Raw genomic sequence first — 15822 nt, forward strand, 5'->3', positions numbered from 1 at the left:
CTTCTTCTGGGTTTTTATGGCGGTTGGCAGACCAATGTAAATGGTGCATTACTGAGCTGGAGTGTGGAGCAGAGATTCCGGAAGCAAAGCAAAAAAAATCTCTGGCCGAGGCTCGGTCTGTAAAATGTTCTAAGCATCGTGCAAGGTGTATGAGCAAAGCTGCAGCTGAACTCGCAAAAGGCCGGTTAGCAGGGGGTTTTCAAAGGGCAGCTGTGTTTCTTTGCCATTGGCTGTTAACAGAGAGCCAGTCTGCAGCTAAAAGAACATCAACACGCAGCAGCTGGCGTTACGTGGTAGGAACACGGAGCTGTAGAGCCACCGTCCTAGGTGGTGAATCGGCTGGGACATTGGTCACAGTATACTGTATTGTCACGCATGTGCATCAGAGGGTCACCTTCCAGGCTTGGCACAAGCATCCCAGGGCACCAAGAGGCGCAATCGCTGACTCTGCTCCTTTCAGTGCAAGTTGCTTCCTGGAGGGGGCTTCTCATTTGGGAGATAAGCCATCTGGAGAATGGAGCTGCAATTCCGAGGCCTGACCACTCCAGCTCCAGCCAACAACTGACCATACCTTTTTGCTTCTTATTATTTCAAGTAAACTGGGTGGCCCCAACATTTTATTTGGACACACAGGTCATTCAAACCCAATAGTTTCCCAATCTTATTCACCTAATTTCTTCAAGAAATAACACTAGTTAAGTTTTTAAGGTGCCTACATTTGTAGTTTCCAACACAATGCTTGGCCATTTATTCCATATGTTTGTGGTTCTTTGTGTAAAGAAAATGTATGAGCAGAATCTGTCATTAAGAAGCTTCAATCTGCGTCCCCAGCTTCTTGCTGATGAACTCAATTTAAAGTAATAACACTTGACCACTATGCAATAATGTCTTGGCTCCTAAAAAGATTGTGAAAGAATTGGAGAAGACTAGAAAAGATTAAAAAGACCACCACTTTAAAAAAGCAACCTGAGGTGTAGGCAAACTTAACCATGAGGACACGATGTGGCTGCAACTTTTTGGAGATTTGGAGATTTTAATATAATTGTTTTACAGCTTTAAATGCTTAACTTTCTTTTGTTGTTTTTCTATAAATTTTTCCTTTTCTGTGTAGTTTGCCTCTTTAATTTTACCCTAATAATGAAAACTGACAACGAGCAGAGCAAATACCCAGACAAACATGACTGAGCGCTGAAAGGTCTATCGATGGATGAATGGCGTCTCGTGATGTCACACAATCCAAACTCGTTTTATGCGTAACTATGTAACTCCTAGCTGGTGGAACTAACTGCCCACCTCCCTTCGAAATTCGGACTCCCTCAGTGTGTTTAAGTAGCGTTTGAAGACTCTCTTGTTTGGTGAATTTCTGTCTAACTAACATTAAGTGTTGTTTTTTTTAGTTACCTAGGAATTGTAACTCTCCTAAATTTTTGTTTTTTTTGTGGTGATCAATTACATGTATGTACCCTTGTCCTGTAACACGCTTTCCTTAATACTCCCCCAAACTGGTGCATGTTGACCATTCTTGTAAGTCACTTTGTATAAAAGCATCTGCTAAGCAAATAAATATAAATGTAACTGAAAGGCCGCGACTACTTTGGTGTCAGATCAATTAATGCATTAATGAATAATGGATTAAGCAATCAGAACAGGTGGAAAAGTAGAATTAAAATCACAATAAAGTGAATATCTTAAAATCCAAGTTAAAAAAAGAATGAAACAATCTGTTCATTTATGCACCCCGTTCTACTATGTGGGTAAATAAGTATGTCCGGTACCTCCATATCATTCAGAGACAACATATGGATGCTAGAGGGTGCTATTGAGCAAAACTCACAATGTTATCTGTGAGACAATAATAATAATAATAATATTTTATTATTATTATTTACATTTACAAAGTCTTTCTCACCACTCAAAGCACTTCAATAAGTAGGGAGCCACTTCAGCCACCACTAATGCGCAGCATCCACCTGGACGATGCAACAGCAGCCATTTTTGTGCCAGTATGTTCACCACACATTAGCTTTTAGGTGGTGAAGTGGTGAGAGAGATAGCCAGTTAGAGTCAGGGGATGATTAGGTGGCCAAATTGACCAGGCCATGGTGCGCAATTTATCCTGAACCTTGGGATACACTCTAGAACATTAGAACAATCGAGGCGAGAACAGGCCATTCAGTCCAACAAAGCTCACCAGTCCTATCCACTTATTTCTTCCAAAAAAACATCAAGTTGAGTTTTCAAAGTCCCTAAAGTCTTATTGTCTATCACACTACTTGGTAGCTTATTCCAAGTGTCTATTGTTCTCTGTGTAAAGAAAACTTCCTAATGTTTGTGCGAAATTTACCCTTAACAAGTTTCCAACTGTGTCCCCATGTTCTTGATGAACTCATTTTAAAATAACAGTCTCAATTCACTGGACTACTTCCGTTCATAATTTTAAACACTTCAGTCATGTCTCCTCTTAATCTTCTTTTGCTTAAACTGTAAAGGCTCAGCTCTTTTTAATCTTTCCTCAAAATTCATCCCCAGTAGCCCTGGAATCAGCCTAGTTGCTCTTTCTGGGCCTTTTCTAGTGCTGCTATGTCCTTTTTGTAGCCTGGAGACCAAAAAATTGCACACAGGACTCCAGATGAGGCCTCACCAGTGTGTTATAAAGCTTGAGCAGAACCTCCTTGGACTTGTACTCCACGCATCGTGCTATATATCCTAACATTCTGTTAGCCTTCTTAATGGCTTCTGAACATTGTCTGGCAGTCAATATCTTAGATCCCACTATGACTCCTAAATCCTTCTCATAAGATGTACTTTTGATTTTCCGACCGCTCATTGTGTATTCAAACCTAACATTTTTACTTCCTATGTGTAATACTTTTCATTTACTAACATTAAATTTTATCTGCCACAAATCTGCCCAAGCCTGTATGCTGCCCAAGTCCTGTAATGACGGATTAACGGATTCCAAATTATCTGCTAATCCACCTATCTTGGTATCATCAGCAAACTAAACCAGCTTGTTTAGATATTCCTATCCAAGTCATTTATATATTAGAAATAGCAGCGGCCCTAGCACTGACCCCTGCTGGACACCACTATTAACATCGACCAGTTCTGATGAGGTTCCTCGCACCATCACCCTCTGCTTCCTGTGTCTGAGACAATTCTGCACCCATCTACAAACATCACCCTGAACTCCCACTTCTTTTTGTTTAATGCCCACCCTCTCGTGTGGCACCTTATCAAATGCTTTCTGAAAGTCCAGATAAATAATATCTTAAGCTCCACTTTGATCATATCCTTTTGTTGCCTCCTCATAGAATTCCAGCATGTTAGTAAAACACGACCTCCCTCTTCTGAGCCCATGCTGACTGTTTAGTAAAACTCCTGTCCTTGCCATGCGTTGCTCAATCTTATCCTTAATAATTCCTTTCATTAACTCACCTGTGATGCATGTTAAGCTACTTTTTATGAAGGATTCCTAGGGATATTTTATGACTACAGAGAGTTAGGACCTCGGTTTTACATCTCATCTCACTGCACTGGGGCTTTGGGATCCACGTTCAGACCACTGGGTAAGTGCCCCCGGCTGGCCTCACCAACGCCTCTTCCAAGAGCAACCCAAGCTTTTCCTAAATGGTCTCCTATTCAATTACTGGCCAGGCCTAGACATGCTTAGTTTCAGGTCGATGACCTTTTCTGAAGTGCATGTGGTATTGAAACTATTCCTCTGTGTGGGATATTGTTTAAAATGCATGTCTGCTCTCTCTGTAACAATCAGTGTGAGAGTTTTACTGGGTTGCTCAACATTGTTCTGTCAGTGAACTGAGCAGATTGACACTGGGATCAGGAAAATGGGTGAAAACTGTGAAGTCAGAGAGATCTTTTTTTACAAAAAGTTAAAAACTAACCAGAAACCATAGCCAAAAAATAGCAATAAGTCAAAAATCATACACAGTAGTAGAGACACACACAGATTAAATAGAGCTTCTTAGAAAGTTTGATCGCAGATGCTGAGTAATGCTTGCCGAGGATAGAATTAACGTCACACTGCACTGACTGCATGGAACAGTAGCAGAATTTAGCTAGAAAAGTAATAAATCACAATCAAAGTATGAAGAAGGGAGTTGTCACTAGGAAGTCAAAAATCAAATAATCAAGGTCTAACATGTGTAGTGAAAATTGTAGCAAAGCAGACAGGGAAGACAAAATTTCGAGCTAAGACGTTAATGTTAAACTTGGGTTGACTGTGTTTATGGTTAAAATGCCTTCTCCTTTCCAGATGATTCATTAGAAAGAGTAAAGCAGAGAAAAGGGTTCAAACAATTATTCACTCAATATCAAATAACATTCTCTAAACTATGGTTCTTAATGTGCCAAGAGCAGAAGCGAAGCAAGTGGACATGACGATTCATTACCATACAACCAGGAGAGACAACAGCTTAAGCACCCAATGTGCCTGAATGTCAGGTGGCTCTTTTATTCTTGCGTTGTGCTTCTGAACTGATAGGTCTTTGATCCAGCTTGGTCTCTGGATGTATGTTTTGTTGAGTGTCAGAGACAAGTAACTGCCAATGTGACCCCATATTTAAGGTGGCCTTGCACTTCTTTATGTATTTCTTGGACCAATGGAGTGCTGTTTATGGGGCAACTCCCTTCCTGTGCTCTGCCCACATGACTATGGATCAATCCAGGCTTGGAAAACCTATGCTGTCATACGTTTTACCTATCAGGGCTCTTCTATCTAATGCAGTGGTTCTTAAACGTTTTTTAATTTGTTTGCTATTGTGTGTCTTCATGACCTATAATCACTGCAGAACAATGGTCAATCATCATCACTCCAGCTTGGAGATTTCCCTCTGAATATCAGTTGATCATTGTCCATCCACATTGGAGAATAGCTATCAATCAGGGGGAGGCCCTTGGAGAATTGTCATCGATTGTTGTACAGGAAGGGGTCCTACTTGGAGATTCACCACCGTTCACCGTATCACAAGGCATTCCACAAATTGTTCCTGATGATTTCTCATTAAGTACAATTGGTTTTCACGACTCATCAGCACCCAATTTCACACCCATATTTGAAGAAACACTGATCTATTGTCTTGGGATCGAGCAGAAAGTGTCTCGTCTTTTCTGCTTTTGCTGCCTGTACTAGTGTAGCTGCTCATGCGGTGTCAAGGTTCTGTGGTCAGGAGAGCAAGCATAGCAAACTGCACAAATTATGACAAAGTTTTTTTTAATGCATTCTTTATCACTACTGAGACACACACCAAGGAGTCAAAACATTATGACCATGTGCCTACTATGCTACTGCTCCTCCATGTTGCCACCTAAACAGTTCAATCCAACTGAGACATGGACTTGACACCAAAACATAAGCAGCAGATCTTTTAGATTCCTGAAAGTATTGAGGTGGAGCCGCCACACATCAAACTTGTTCTTCCAACACATCCCACAAATGCTCAATTGGATTGAAATCTGGAGAACTGAGAGTCCATTGGCAACACCTTAAACTCTTGATCATATTCCTCAAACCATTCCAAAACAATCTTTACAGACTGGCTTGGTGGATGCCGCCCTTGCCATAAAGGATCAAACCTGGTCCACAGAAATGCTTAGGTGATTGGTATTCATCAAATTACTGTCCACATTAGCGTCATGACTCTCTCCACCAGCTTGTCTTCTTCTTCCCATAGTACATCCTTGTGCCATCTCTTCTCCAGCTAAACAACACACACAAAGCCGGTCGTCCACTTGACGCAAGAGAAAATGGTATTCACCAGACCAGGTGAACCATTTTTTTTCAAGGTCCTGTTCCACTCACATCAATGATCTTGGCCCTAAGCACCCTGTCAGTGGTTTTGCCCTCCTTGGACTACTGTTAGCAGCCATCCATGAGACTTGCTGTTCCAGAAATGTTCTGACACAATTGTCTGGCCAAAATTATTCGGCCCTTAATAAGGACAGTCTGTCCTTTACACTTGCACATATCTTCTGACTTTGAGTATCTAATATGTCTCTGACCTAGACCTAAACCGGCATCACAAGATGGTTGATGTCACTCACTTCAGATGGGCAGTGGTCAGAATGTCTTGGCTTATCGATGTATGCCTATCACACCACACAAGTCCATTCCCATATCACTATAGCGGGTATTAAATGATTGCTGTTAATTTGTATAATTTTGATGTGATCTGAGGAAAATAGAGGGTACTGCTTGGGGACCAGAGAACATTTAAAATTATTTTTCATTTAAATGAATGTAAATTATAAAAAAAATCAGGGTTTCAGGTATGGGTGGGCTTTGTAAAGTTGGGAAAGCCTGTACAACATTATTTCTATTCAATGTTAACACTATTCAAAATGTATTGAGAGGTTGGCATTTTTATCTGTCAAAATACATTTCTTGGTTACTCCCTTTGGTTGAGTTTTGGGTACGATAAGGATAGGGGTTAATATTTATATCCCAGTGTTCCTTTTCTGTTTTGAAAATTGGTGTTGGTCTTGTTGAGGAGAAATCTGGATGGGTCATTTTATTGGCAAGTGAAATGATGCCAGTGAGTTTTCTTTTTTTTTTTTTGTTACCAAGCAGAAAGTTTAAGGTGATCTACAAAGCAGGCACCTTGCGCTGGAGGGAGAGGGAGAGAGAGAGAGAGCGAGAGAGCGAGTGAGAGAGAGAGAGAGAGAGAGAGAGAGAGAGAGAGAGAGAGAGCGAGTGAGCGAGAGACTCCGCTCTTAAAGCCCTCTCACACATGCTTCACTGCTGTACCAAGGCAATCAAGCTCTGTTTTATTTTTCTCAGGGACAGATGCCAGTGGTGGCGATGCTGGTTCAGTGTAAATGTGTTCATGAAGCTTTAGGATTTGTAACAAAAAAAGGAAGCAGGAGCAATATTTGATAAGAATACTCAGACCTCTTTATTTTAGTATAAATTAATACATGCATCAGCCTGAGAGGACAAGAGAGAGAGAGAGAGAGAGAGACGGTGACATAGAGATAAACTGGGATCTGAACAAGGAATTGAGAAGCAATCAAAACTGTGCTAAAACATTCTGAGGGCTGCACGACCGGAGAGTGGTGAAGGACACTTGATTCAATGTTGCCGGAATAGCTGTGGGATTTGCTTTCTCTCTTTCTTTTTTTTCTGTGTCTCTTTTCTTGGCACTTCTCAATGAATCCTCAGGAGCTGTTCATTACGGAGCAGGCTGGATAAGGGAACTAATAAGCAAAAAAATGTAAAAATATTAGCATGGCAAAAAAAAAATGTTTACAACTGAGGTGATCCTTGGAGTTTTCCACTGAGATTGTTACTTGTCGGCCTCTTTTCTTCACGTGTACTCCCGGTGGTCAAAATTGGGAGAATCCCTCTGTCATTAGTTTCCGGTTTATAAATGATTGGGATTATTACTTGGGAGTTTTCCAACTGTACGTCAAGTCTTGTGGCAGTTTGTCTTTTTGTCTCCTCTGAAACTTTCCTCTTAAGGTTTTAATCGTCTCTGATGGATACAACAGGAATTTTTTCACTCCGACTCATTTCATGCTTTCTTTTCAACTTTCTTGGCACAATTTCTGAGCTCAAGGAGATCAAATGGGTTTTCAAAATTTAGATTTACCAGAAAATGAAATAAAAAGAAGACTTATCGGGTATAAAAAATCTAGGCAAATTTTACCCAGTTACGGAATAAACGCATCCAGCATATTGTGAAGAACTTTGGAACTTTGTGAAATTTGTTTTGGATGGGTTAGAGAACATCATCCCTGTCAAAAATGGCAGCTTTAGCGAGCTCTTTGATTCGCCAGAAGCGTGAGGTTAAAGAAGCTCAAATCACCCGCCCCATCTCGACCAAACGGAAAGCGTGCCCGCGTACCAACAAATCACTGTGCCAGAAGCAGATCCTCATCCTCATCTCCAAGGTCCGCCTGTGTGGTGGGAGAAGAGGGAGACTCGAGAAACGGCCAGGTAAGCAGCTGTTCTGCTTCGCTGTACGATGAAATGTTTAGGGGGCAAGTTTTGTGACTTCCGGTGTTTTGGATTATTAGGAGCATAATAAGCGTTGTAAGCAAAAAGTTGAATATGGTGCATTACACATCAAGTTGGAAAATTCTTTGGGGTCATCCTGATGTTAGTAAAGACAGAACTGACATTCGCATTCTATCGTAAAATTACCCGAAGTTCGTAACTGGCTGACATCTGTGCGTTGCTTTGTTACACCTCACCAGCATTTAGAATGCTTAAAAGAATGCAGAAATTACATTTGATTTTTTATGTTCTACCTGGTCTTAACAAACTGAAATTAAGTCGTTGATGTCTGCTCAAGTGCCATGAAGCCTTTAGGACTCCCAGAGAAGGGAAAAGGCAGGGCAGGTAAGTTCTTATGAACCATGTAGAGAGTTGAACGGCACTATGGTGAAATCCTTATGCCAGTTTAAAATCACTTTGCTGGTCTGACACATGATGGGCACTCCTTCATTAAAGTCTTGTTTATCATGCCATCAAGAACAGGAGTTCCTAGTTGGCAGCTGTCACCTTCACCAGTTCTATAACTGAGTGCTAGTAGTGGCTGGACAAGAAGGCAGTGGTGTCATTTTACCAAGGAGGGCTCCCAAATAAAAGGACAGGATTATCCATCCACGTGGCACTAAATGAATTTGTGGGTGAGGAGCCTCTCTCCTCCACCACACACTTGTGATAAAGAACAAAAAAAAAGTTATAAGTTCACTTTTGATTCAATTTGAACAAATCCAGAAAAGCCAAAGATCAGAAAAAGGCATTGTAATGACTATCAGATTCTCAGTTCCATTTGGAGTTACCAAAAACCTGGATCAAATCGGGAAGAGCTGTTAGCGTCAAAGTGAGTGATTTGGCTTGGACCCCTTGGTTTAGTTCCAGAATGGCAGTTCCTTTATGTAAAGTTCTCCCAGTGTTCACGTGGGCTGCATCCTTATTTCCACAAAAGCCATCAATTCATTTATTTATCATTACATATTCTCAAGTGTAAAGTCTTGTGGATCCAGCACTGGCTTCAAAGAATGAATCTCACCTTGGAGGGGACACACACACACACACACACACACGCATACACACACACACACACACACAGAGGGATAAGACAGACCAACACTTACTCAGTTCACCAATGATCCTAACAGTGCAATTTTAGGATCTGGGACATTGGGCTACCTCAAGACATGTGACATATAAGACAACCAAATTGTGCAGACCCCTAATGTGCTGCCATCACATCAATTGCCATCCATCCCTTTATTTCTTTATCACACATTTTCAAATGAAACTAACCCTGAAGAGGATACACACTTAAAGACAGAGACACACCAACACCTGGTCAGTTTAGAATGAGTAAAACATGCCAAGATCTGGGACATTGGGCTACCTCAAGGTACAAACCCCGCCATGTAGACCACGCACCTGAATTGGTAGGTGATGCCATGGAGCTGTGAATCAGCCTCACCAAATGTGCTGTCTTCACTTCGGTTGACATCTGTCCAGTTATTTCCCAATCCCAATCCTCCAGTTTCAGAGTTACAAGCAGCTGGGACGTATCACATCAGCAGGTCATGTGAAGGTAGAAATTGATACTGGATATGACATCACTTTATCACAGAGCACACTCACACACACATTCACAGCCCATTAAATGGGCCATCCTAACTTGCATGACTTTGGCATGTGGGACACAACATGGAAGAACATCAAACCTGTGGAAAGAAATTGAAAGTGAGGAAAAAAATCAAACGTACGTCTTCAGAGCTGGGAGCAAGCAGGGCTAACCACTGTGCCCTTGTGCTGCATCCTTTGGCATTCAGACCTTAATTTATATACTTTCATTTACATCAAGGTGGTTTACACAGCTAATAAAACTGTAATATACAATTCACATCATAAGTATATTGAAATGTAAAACTGTTCTTCAAATATTAATAGAAACACCTATAAAAGATCTGATAATAGATTAGAAGGCACAAGCTGAACAGTTCTAAAATATTCACGGTTTCTCAGATAGCGTGCCCTATGATGGACTGGCATCCCATCCACCATGCTGCTGGGCATAGACGCCTCCTTCTGGAAAAACAGGACACTGAAAAGGCTACAGCTTTTGCTTTTTACCGTTATAATACTAATATACTTAACAGAATACACAGCAGCTTGTTCATTTCAGCGTAGTGCTCACTAAGCACCCCAGATATCTCACGCTACATCCAAATCAAGATAATCACTTTGATTTTCAGATTAACTTAAATGTTACGCATACAAGTTGGCATAGAATCCCTGTTTCTAATTTTGTATTTCTTAACACGAGATCACATTTTTGTATTTCATCTTCCTTATTAATTTAAAAGCAAAGGAAACAAATTACATGGGATCACATTTTAATATTTTCTGTTTTGTGTTAGTTTTAGTATAATGCAAACACATTAGCATAAAATGGCATCTATTGGATTCCTTATTTATTTTAAATATGAAGGATGCAAATTATCCTCGGATCAAGTTTTATATTCCTGATTAATTTAAATGGCATAATCGCAATTCAGCACGGCAGCACATTTTCACATTTCACGTTTCTCATCCATGCAAACTGGCATAAGAACACACTTCCATATTCTTTCTTTATACAAATTATTATAGGGCCACACTTTTATTTTTCCAGTTCCTTATTAATTTAGGCACACTGGATAAAGTGTGCATTTAATTAAACATTTTAGTGTTACAAGCATTATTTATTTAAGTGGTATGGATCATATCTCATATTTTGCATTTCTTATTTATTTAGGTATAGGATGTCATTTTTTTTGAGCTCCTGTAAAATTTTAATTTCCCCTTGGGGACAATAAAGTACCATCTATCCATCTATCTACATTCCTTATTCATTTAAATGTCATTAATGTAAATTATCACTGGAACATGCAATCATGTTTTGTAATGCTTTTTAGTTCATTAATCTGTATTCCTTATTAGTACAAATTAGCACACATTCACACTTTCACATTTCACATTCGTTATTAATCTTTACATTATGGATACAAATTAGCATAGGATGACACATTCATATTTTATCTTCCTTATTAGTTAAATAGTTATGGATATAAAATTTCTTTTGAAAAAATTTTTATGTATTATTACAGCATGTTTATTCTCTCTGTATTCTTATTCATTTAAATGTCATTCTTGTAAATTATTAAATTATTATTATTTTAAAATAAATAATAATGTAGATATTATGCACACAAACCAGCATATAATGTAATTTTTTTGTGCTTCTGTAAAATTTTAATTTCCCCTTTCTATTATATAGTGCTTTTCACACTTACAATATATACAGTATCTATTATGTAATACCTTTCATAATATCCCTATTATATAGTGCCTTTCATACCTACATTATCTATGTTATTTAATGTTTTCACACGTATAGCAACATCTATTACATAGTGCCTATCTATCTATCTATCTATCTATCTATCTATCTATCTATCTATCTATCTATCTATCTATCTATCTATTAATTAGTGCCTTTCATATCTATCTATCTATCTATCTATCTATCTATCTATCTATCTATCTATCTATCTATCTATCTATCTATCTATCTATCTATCTATTATATAGTGCATTTCACATCTATCTATCTATCTATCTATCTATCTATCTATCTATCTATCTATCTATCTATCTATCTATCTATCTATCTATCTATTATATAGTGCATTTCACATCTATCTATCTATCTATCTATCTATCTATCTATCTATCTATCTATCTATCTATCTATCTATCTATCTATCTATCTATCTATCTATTATATAGTGCATTTCATATCTATCTATCTATCTATCTATCTATCTATCTATCTATCTATCTATCTATCTATCTATCTATCTATCTATCTATCTATCTATCTATCTATTATATAGTGCATTTCATATCTATCTATCTATCTATCTATCTATCTATCTATCTATCTATCTATCTATCTATCTATCTATCTATCTATCTATCTATTATATAGTGCATTTCATATCTATCTATCTATCTATCTATCTATCTATCTATCTATCTATCTATCTATCTATCTATCTATCTATCTATCTATCTATTATATAGTGCATTTCATATCTATCTATCTATCTATCTATCTATCTATCTATCTATCTATCTATCTATCTATCTATCTATCTATCTATCTATCTATCTATCTATTATATAGTGCATTTCATATCTATCTATCTATCTATCTATCTATCTATCTATCTATCTATCTATCTATCTATCTATCTATCTATCTATCTATCTATCTATCTATCTATCTATTATAGTGTTCACTAATTTAAGTGTCATTAATGTTAATTATCACAAGATCATACAACTTTATTTTGTGTTTTGTATTGTAACCCATTTGTATTCATTATTAATAAACATCAACAGAGGGGCTTATTTTCATTTTTCATATCAATAAAAAAATATTTTAAGTTTACGCTTTTATACATCAAGTTCCTTATTAATTTAGGAAAGCATTTAGCACATGATTCATGTTTCCTATTCCTTCTTCATTTAAGCATTAGGCGCCCAGGATGTCATGCTTTGTATTCCTTATTCATTTAAATGTTATTAATGCAAATGAGCTCACATATCATTATTCTGTATTTCTTATTCCTTTAAGTGGCATCAGTGCAATTTCGCGTCTGGCCACACTTTTGTATTTCCAGTTAATTTAAATGTCATTAATATAAGCTGGTGTTGGGTCAGACTTTTATGTTTTGTATTCCTTATTATTTAACTTCAAGGGATGCAAATGAACACAGTAACACTTCTGTATTTTGTGTTCCTTATTAATTTAGAAAATATGAATTTAAATTAGCATACATTCATACTTTCCCTGTTCCTTATTAACCTCTGTATTAATATTACACTCAAATTATTCTATTATTACCATGTACAAATTAGCCATAGATGACACTTTCGGATTCCATCTTTCTTAATAGTTTTATAGTTATTAATATTTAATAATTTCCCTTAGAAAACCTCAGCATCTCCCTTTGTCTATTTTCCCAGCCTTTTTCTCCATTACAAGATCTCCTTGCAGCACTAAGCACAATGAACTGGATGCCATCCCTCACAGGCCACACACACTCACAATGGGGCAATTAAACGCTGGCAGCTATAACTTAGGCTGCACATTTTTGAGATGTTCAAGAAAACTGAAGTACTCAAAGAAAATGCACATAAAAATGGGGAGAACACTGAGTCTACACGTAGACAAGGAGCGAGAAGAGAGCTGAACTCACATGCCCTGAGCTACTAACAAGAGCTAACGTGTTTCCATGCAGAGTTGATTGATGGCACCTGAAAACTTCATTTAAGGGTTCCGGGGGAATTGTAGCCCATCGGGAAGTCCTCCCTCACTCGTCTGTGTTTCCTGCTTCTTATCCCCCAAGTAGCAGTGTTACGGATTCAAAGAGGGGATATGGGGAGATTCATACAGAGGATTGTCCTTTTCAATCTCAGGTAATCCATCAAATTGTAAAAACTTTTTATGACATCCAAAATATGCAGTTACAGAACAATCAATGGATCTTAACCATAATATTAAAAAAAACAAATAACATCAGAACGTAAAAAATATGATATGACATTTTAACATTTTAATAGTAAACTGCTCAAACTCTGTAAAAGTGCAGCTGTTGGGGCTTTTTACAGCACCTTTCATAATAAATTATATTTAAAAGAACTCATTTAAAAGCAGTAGCACACATACTGTATACAGTAATATAACACAACAGTCTTTCATTTTCAATAAAACCAGCAAGCTAACAAAGACATAATAGTCACAATGCATTCTGTTTATTGCATCCTGTTTTTGGAAATATTATGTATTATTATAGTTACAACTTGTTATGCCACATTTGTTTCTTTTTTGTTCCAAACAGTTGGAAATTTCATGCAAATGTTTGCTTTATTTCTCTTGTGCTTGCTTTTGATAGCCAATTCACCTTCAGCAATGACAAATGCCCTAACTGCGGGCAGCAACAATAACACTTTAAATAAGCAGTTAGAGTTCCTCGGCCAGTCCAACAAGGACACACAGTCCGGTGGAGTGTGTGTGTGTGTGTAAGTAGAGTATACACAGTAGAGTTTGCTCCATCCTTATGCCAGGTGCTGCTAGTAGACACACCATCCCGACCCTGAAAAATGTAGGTTTACAAATTGATAGAGCAGTTAATCAAACAGTCTTACCTCCTACTGGTGTTCAGCCATAAAAGTTTGAGTCCATAAAAATAATAAAATCTTTAAACAAGGTTTTTCAAAAGTATGGAAAGGTAAATGGAAATGGTGTTATCGACAAACTCTAAAGCACAAAGTGCACCTTTATGATATTTCATTGCCTGCGTATAACTGTTGGCAGTGTGGGCAGGACAGCTGCACTGGTGCCAGTGGGGCAGGGGTGCCCACGGTGTGTGCATGGCCATTGTTTTGCAAAGCTTTATTATTAACACAATGTATGAGTGGGGACCTGAACATTCACAGAATCGATCCATAACAGCCAAATCCATTAAGGTTAATGTTAAGGGTTTATTTACCATAGTTTTTGCTTAGTTGGAATATTTAAAATGATGTAGGTTTAACATACAGTTACATCCATAAGTATTTGGACAGTGACACAATTTTCATAATTTTGTGCAATACCACAATGGATTTGAAATGGAGCAATCATTATGTGATTGACGTGTAGACTTGCAGTTTTCATTTTAGACATTTTTAGACAATTTTTATACACAGTCCTCCCATTTTCTGAGCTCAAAAGAATTTGGTCAGACTAACATAATCATAAATATAATGATCATTTTCAATACTTGGTTGAAAGTCCTTTCCGGTCAATGACTGCCTGAAGTCCGAACCCCTGGCCTTCTCCAAATGCTGGGTTTCCATTCTACTGTTACTTTGCCAGGCCTTTACTCCCGCTGTCATCAGGTGCTGCCTGTTCCTTGGACTTTGTGCCATCAGTTTTGTATTCAGCAAGTGAAATGCATGTCCAGTTGGGTTCAGGTCAGTTGACTGACTTGGCCATTGAAGAATATTCCACTTCTTTGCCTTGAAAAACCCTTGGTTTGCTGTCACAGAATGTCTTTGCTCATTGTCCATCTGTACCATGGAGTGTCGTTCTATTAGTTTTGCAGCATTTGTCTGAGTGTCAGCAGATGGTACAGCCCTGTACACTTCAGAAATCATCCTGCTACTTCTACCAGCAGTCACATCATCAATAAACACCCGTGACCGACTTCCATTGGCAGCCATGCATGATCATATACAAACTGTCTCCACCATGTTGCACAGATGATGTAGTATATACTATCGAGAGCTGTTCCTTCTTTCTCCAAACTCTTCTTTATTCATCACTCTGTTTCATATTAATCTTAATAATTCTTTGTATTTATATAGCGCATTTCTAACTACTCAAAGCGCTCAGCAATTTCAGGTTAAGGGCCTTGGTTTTAAGGGCCCAACAGAGCAGAGTCCCTTTTGGCATTTACGAGATTCGAACCGGCAACCTTCTGATTGCCAGTGCAGCTCCCTATCCTCAGAGCCACCTCTTCCATCCATAATCTTAGTTTCATTCATCCAACGAAAACTGTTTTTTAAAACAGATTCTAATCTGTCCTTCCTATGCTTGAGGTTTACCGGTGGTTTGCTCCTTGTGGTAAACCCTCTGTCTTTGCTTTCATGAAGTCTTTTCTTGTAGACGTTAGCAATGATAGCTCTATCTCCCAGAGAGTGTTCTTGGTTTGGCTAAATGTTATAAATTGTTTGTT

General features: G+C 38.2%; 1 protein-coding gene across 1 annotated transcript in view; it reads left to right on the top strand.

Annotated features, from left to right (window-relative positions):
* Positions 1–6765: 6765 nt before the first annotated feature.
* fgf11a (fibroblast growth factor 11a) overlaps positions 6766–15822 on the top strand; it is a 407707-nt gene continuing 398650 nt past the window's right edge. Inside the window, exon 1 of the mRNA XM_028798449.2 lies at positions 6766–7957. Within this exon, the coding sequence (XP_028654282.1) occupies positions 7765–7957 (193 nt within the window). The 5' untranslated portion in view covers positions 6766–7764. The remainder of the gene's footprint in view (positions 7958–15822) is intronic.

The sequence above is a fragment of the Erpetoichthys calabaricus genome, chromosome 3 (assembly GCF_900747795.2).
Source record: "Erpetoichthys calabaricus chromosome 3, fErpCal1.3, whole genome shotgun sequence".
Classification (NCBI taxonomy): Eukaryota; Metazoa; Chordata; class Cladistia; order Polypteriformes; family Polypteridae; genus Erpetoichthys; species Erpetoichthys calabaricus.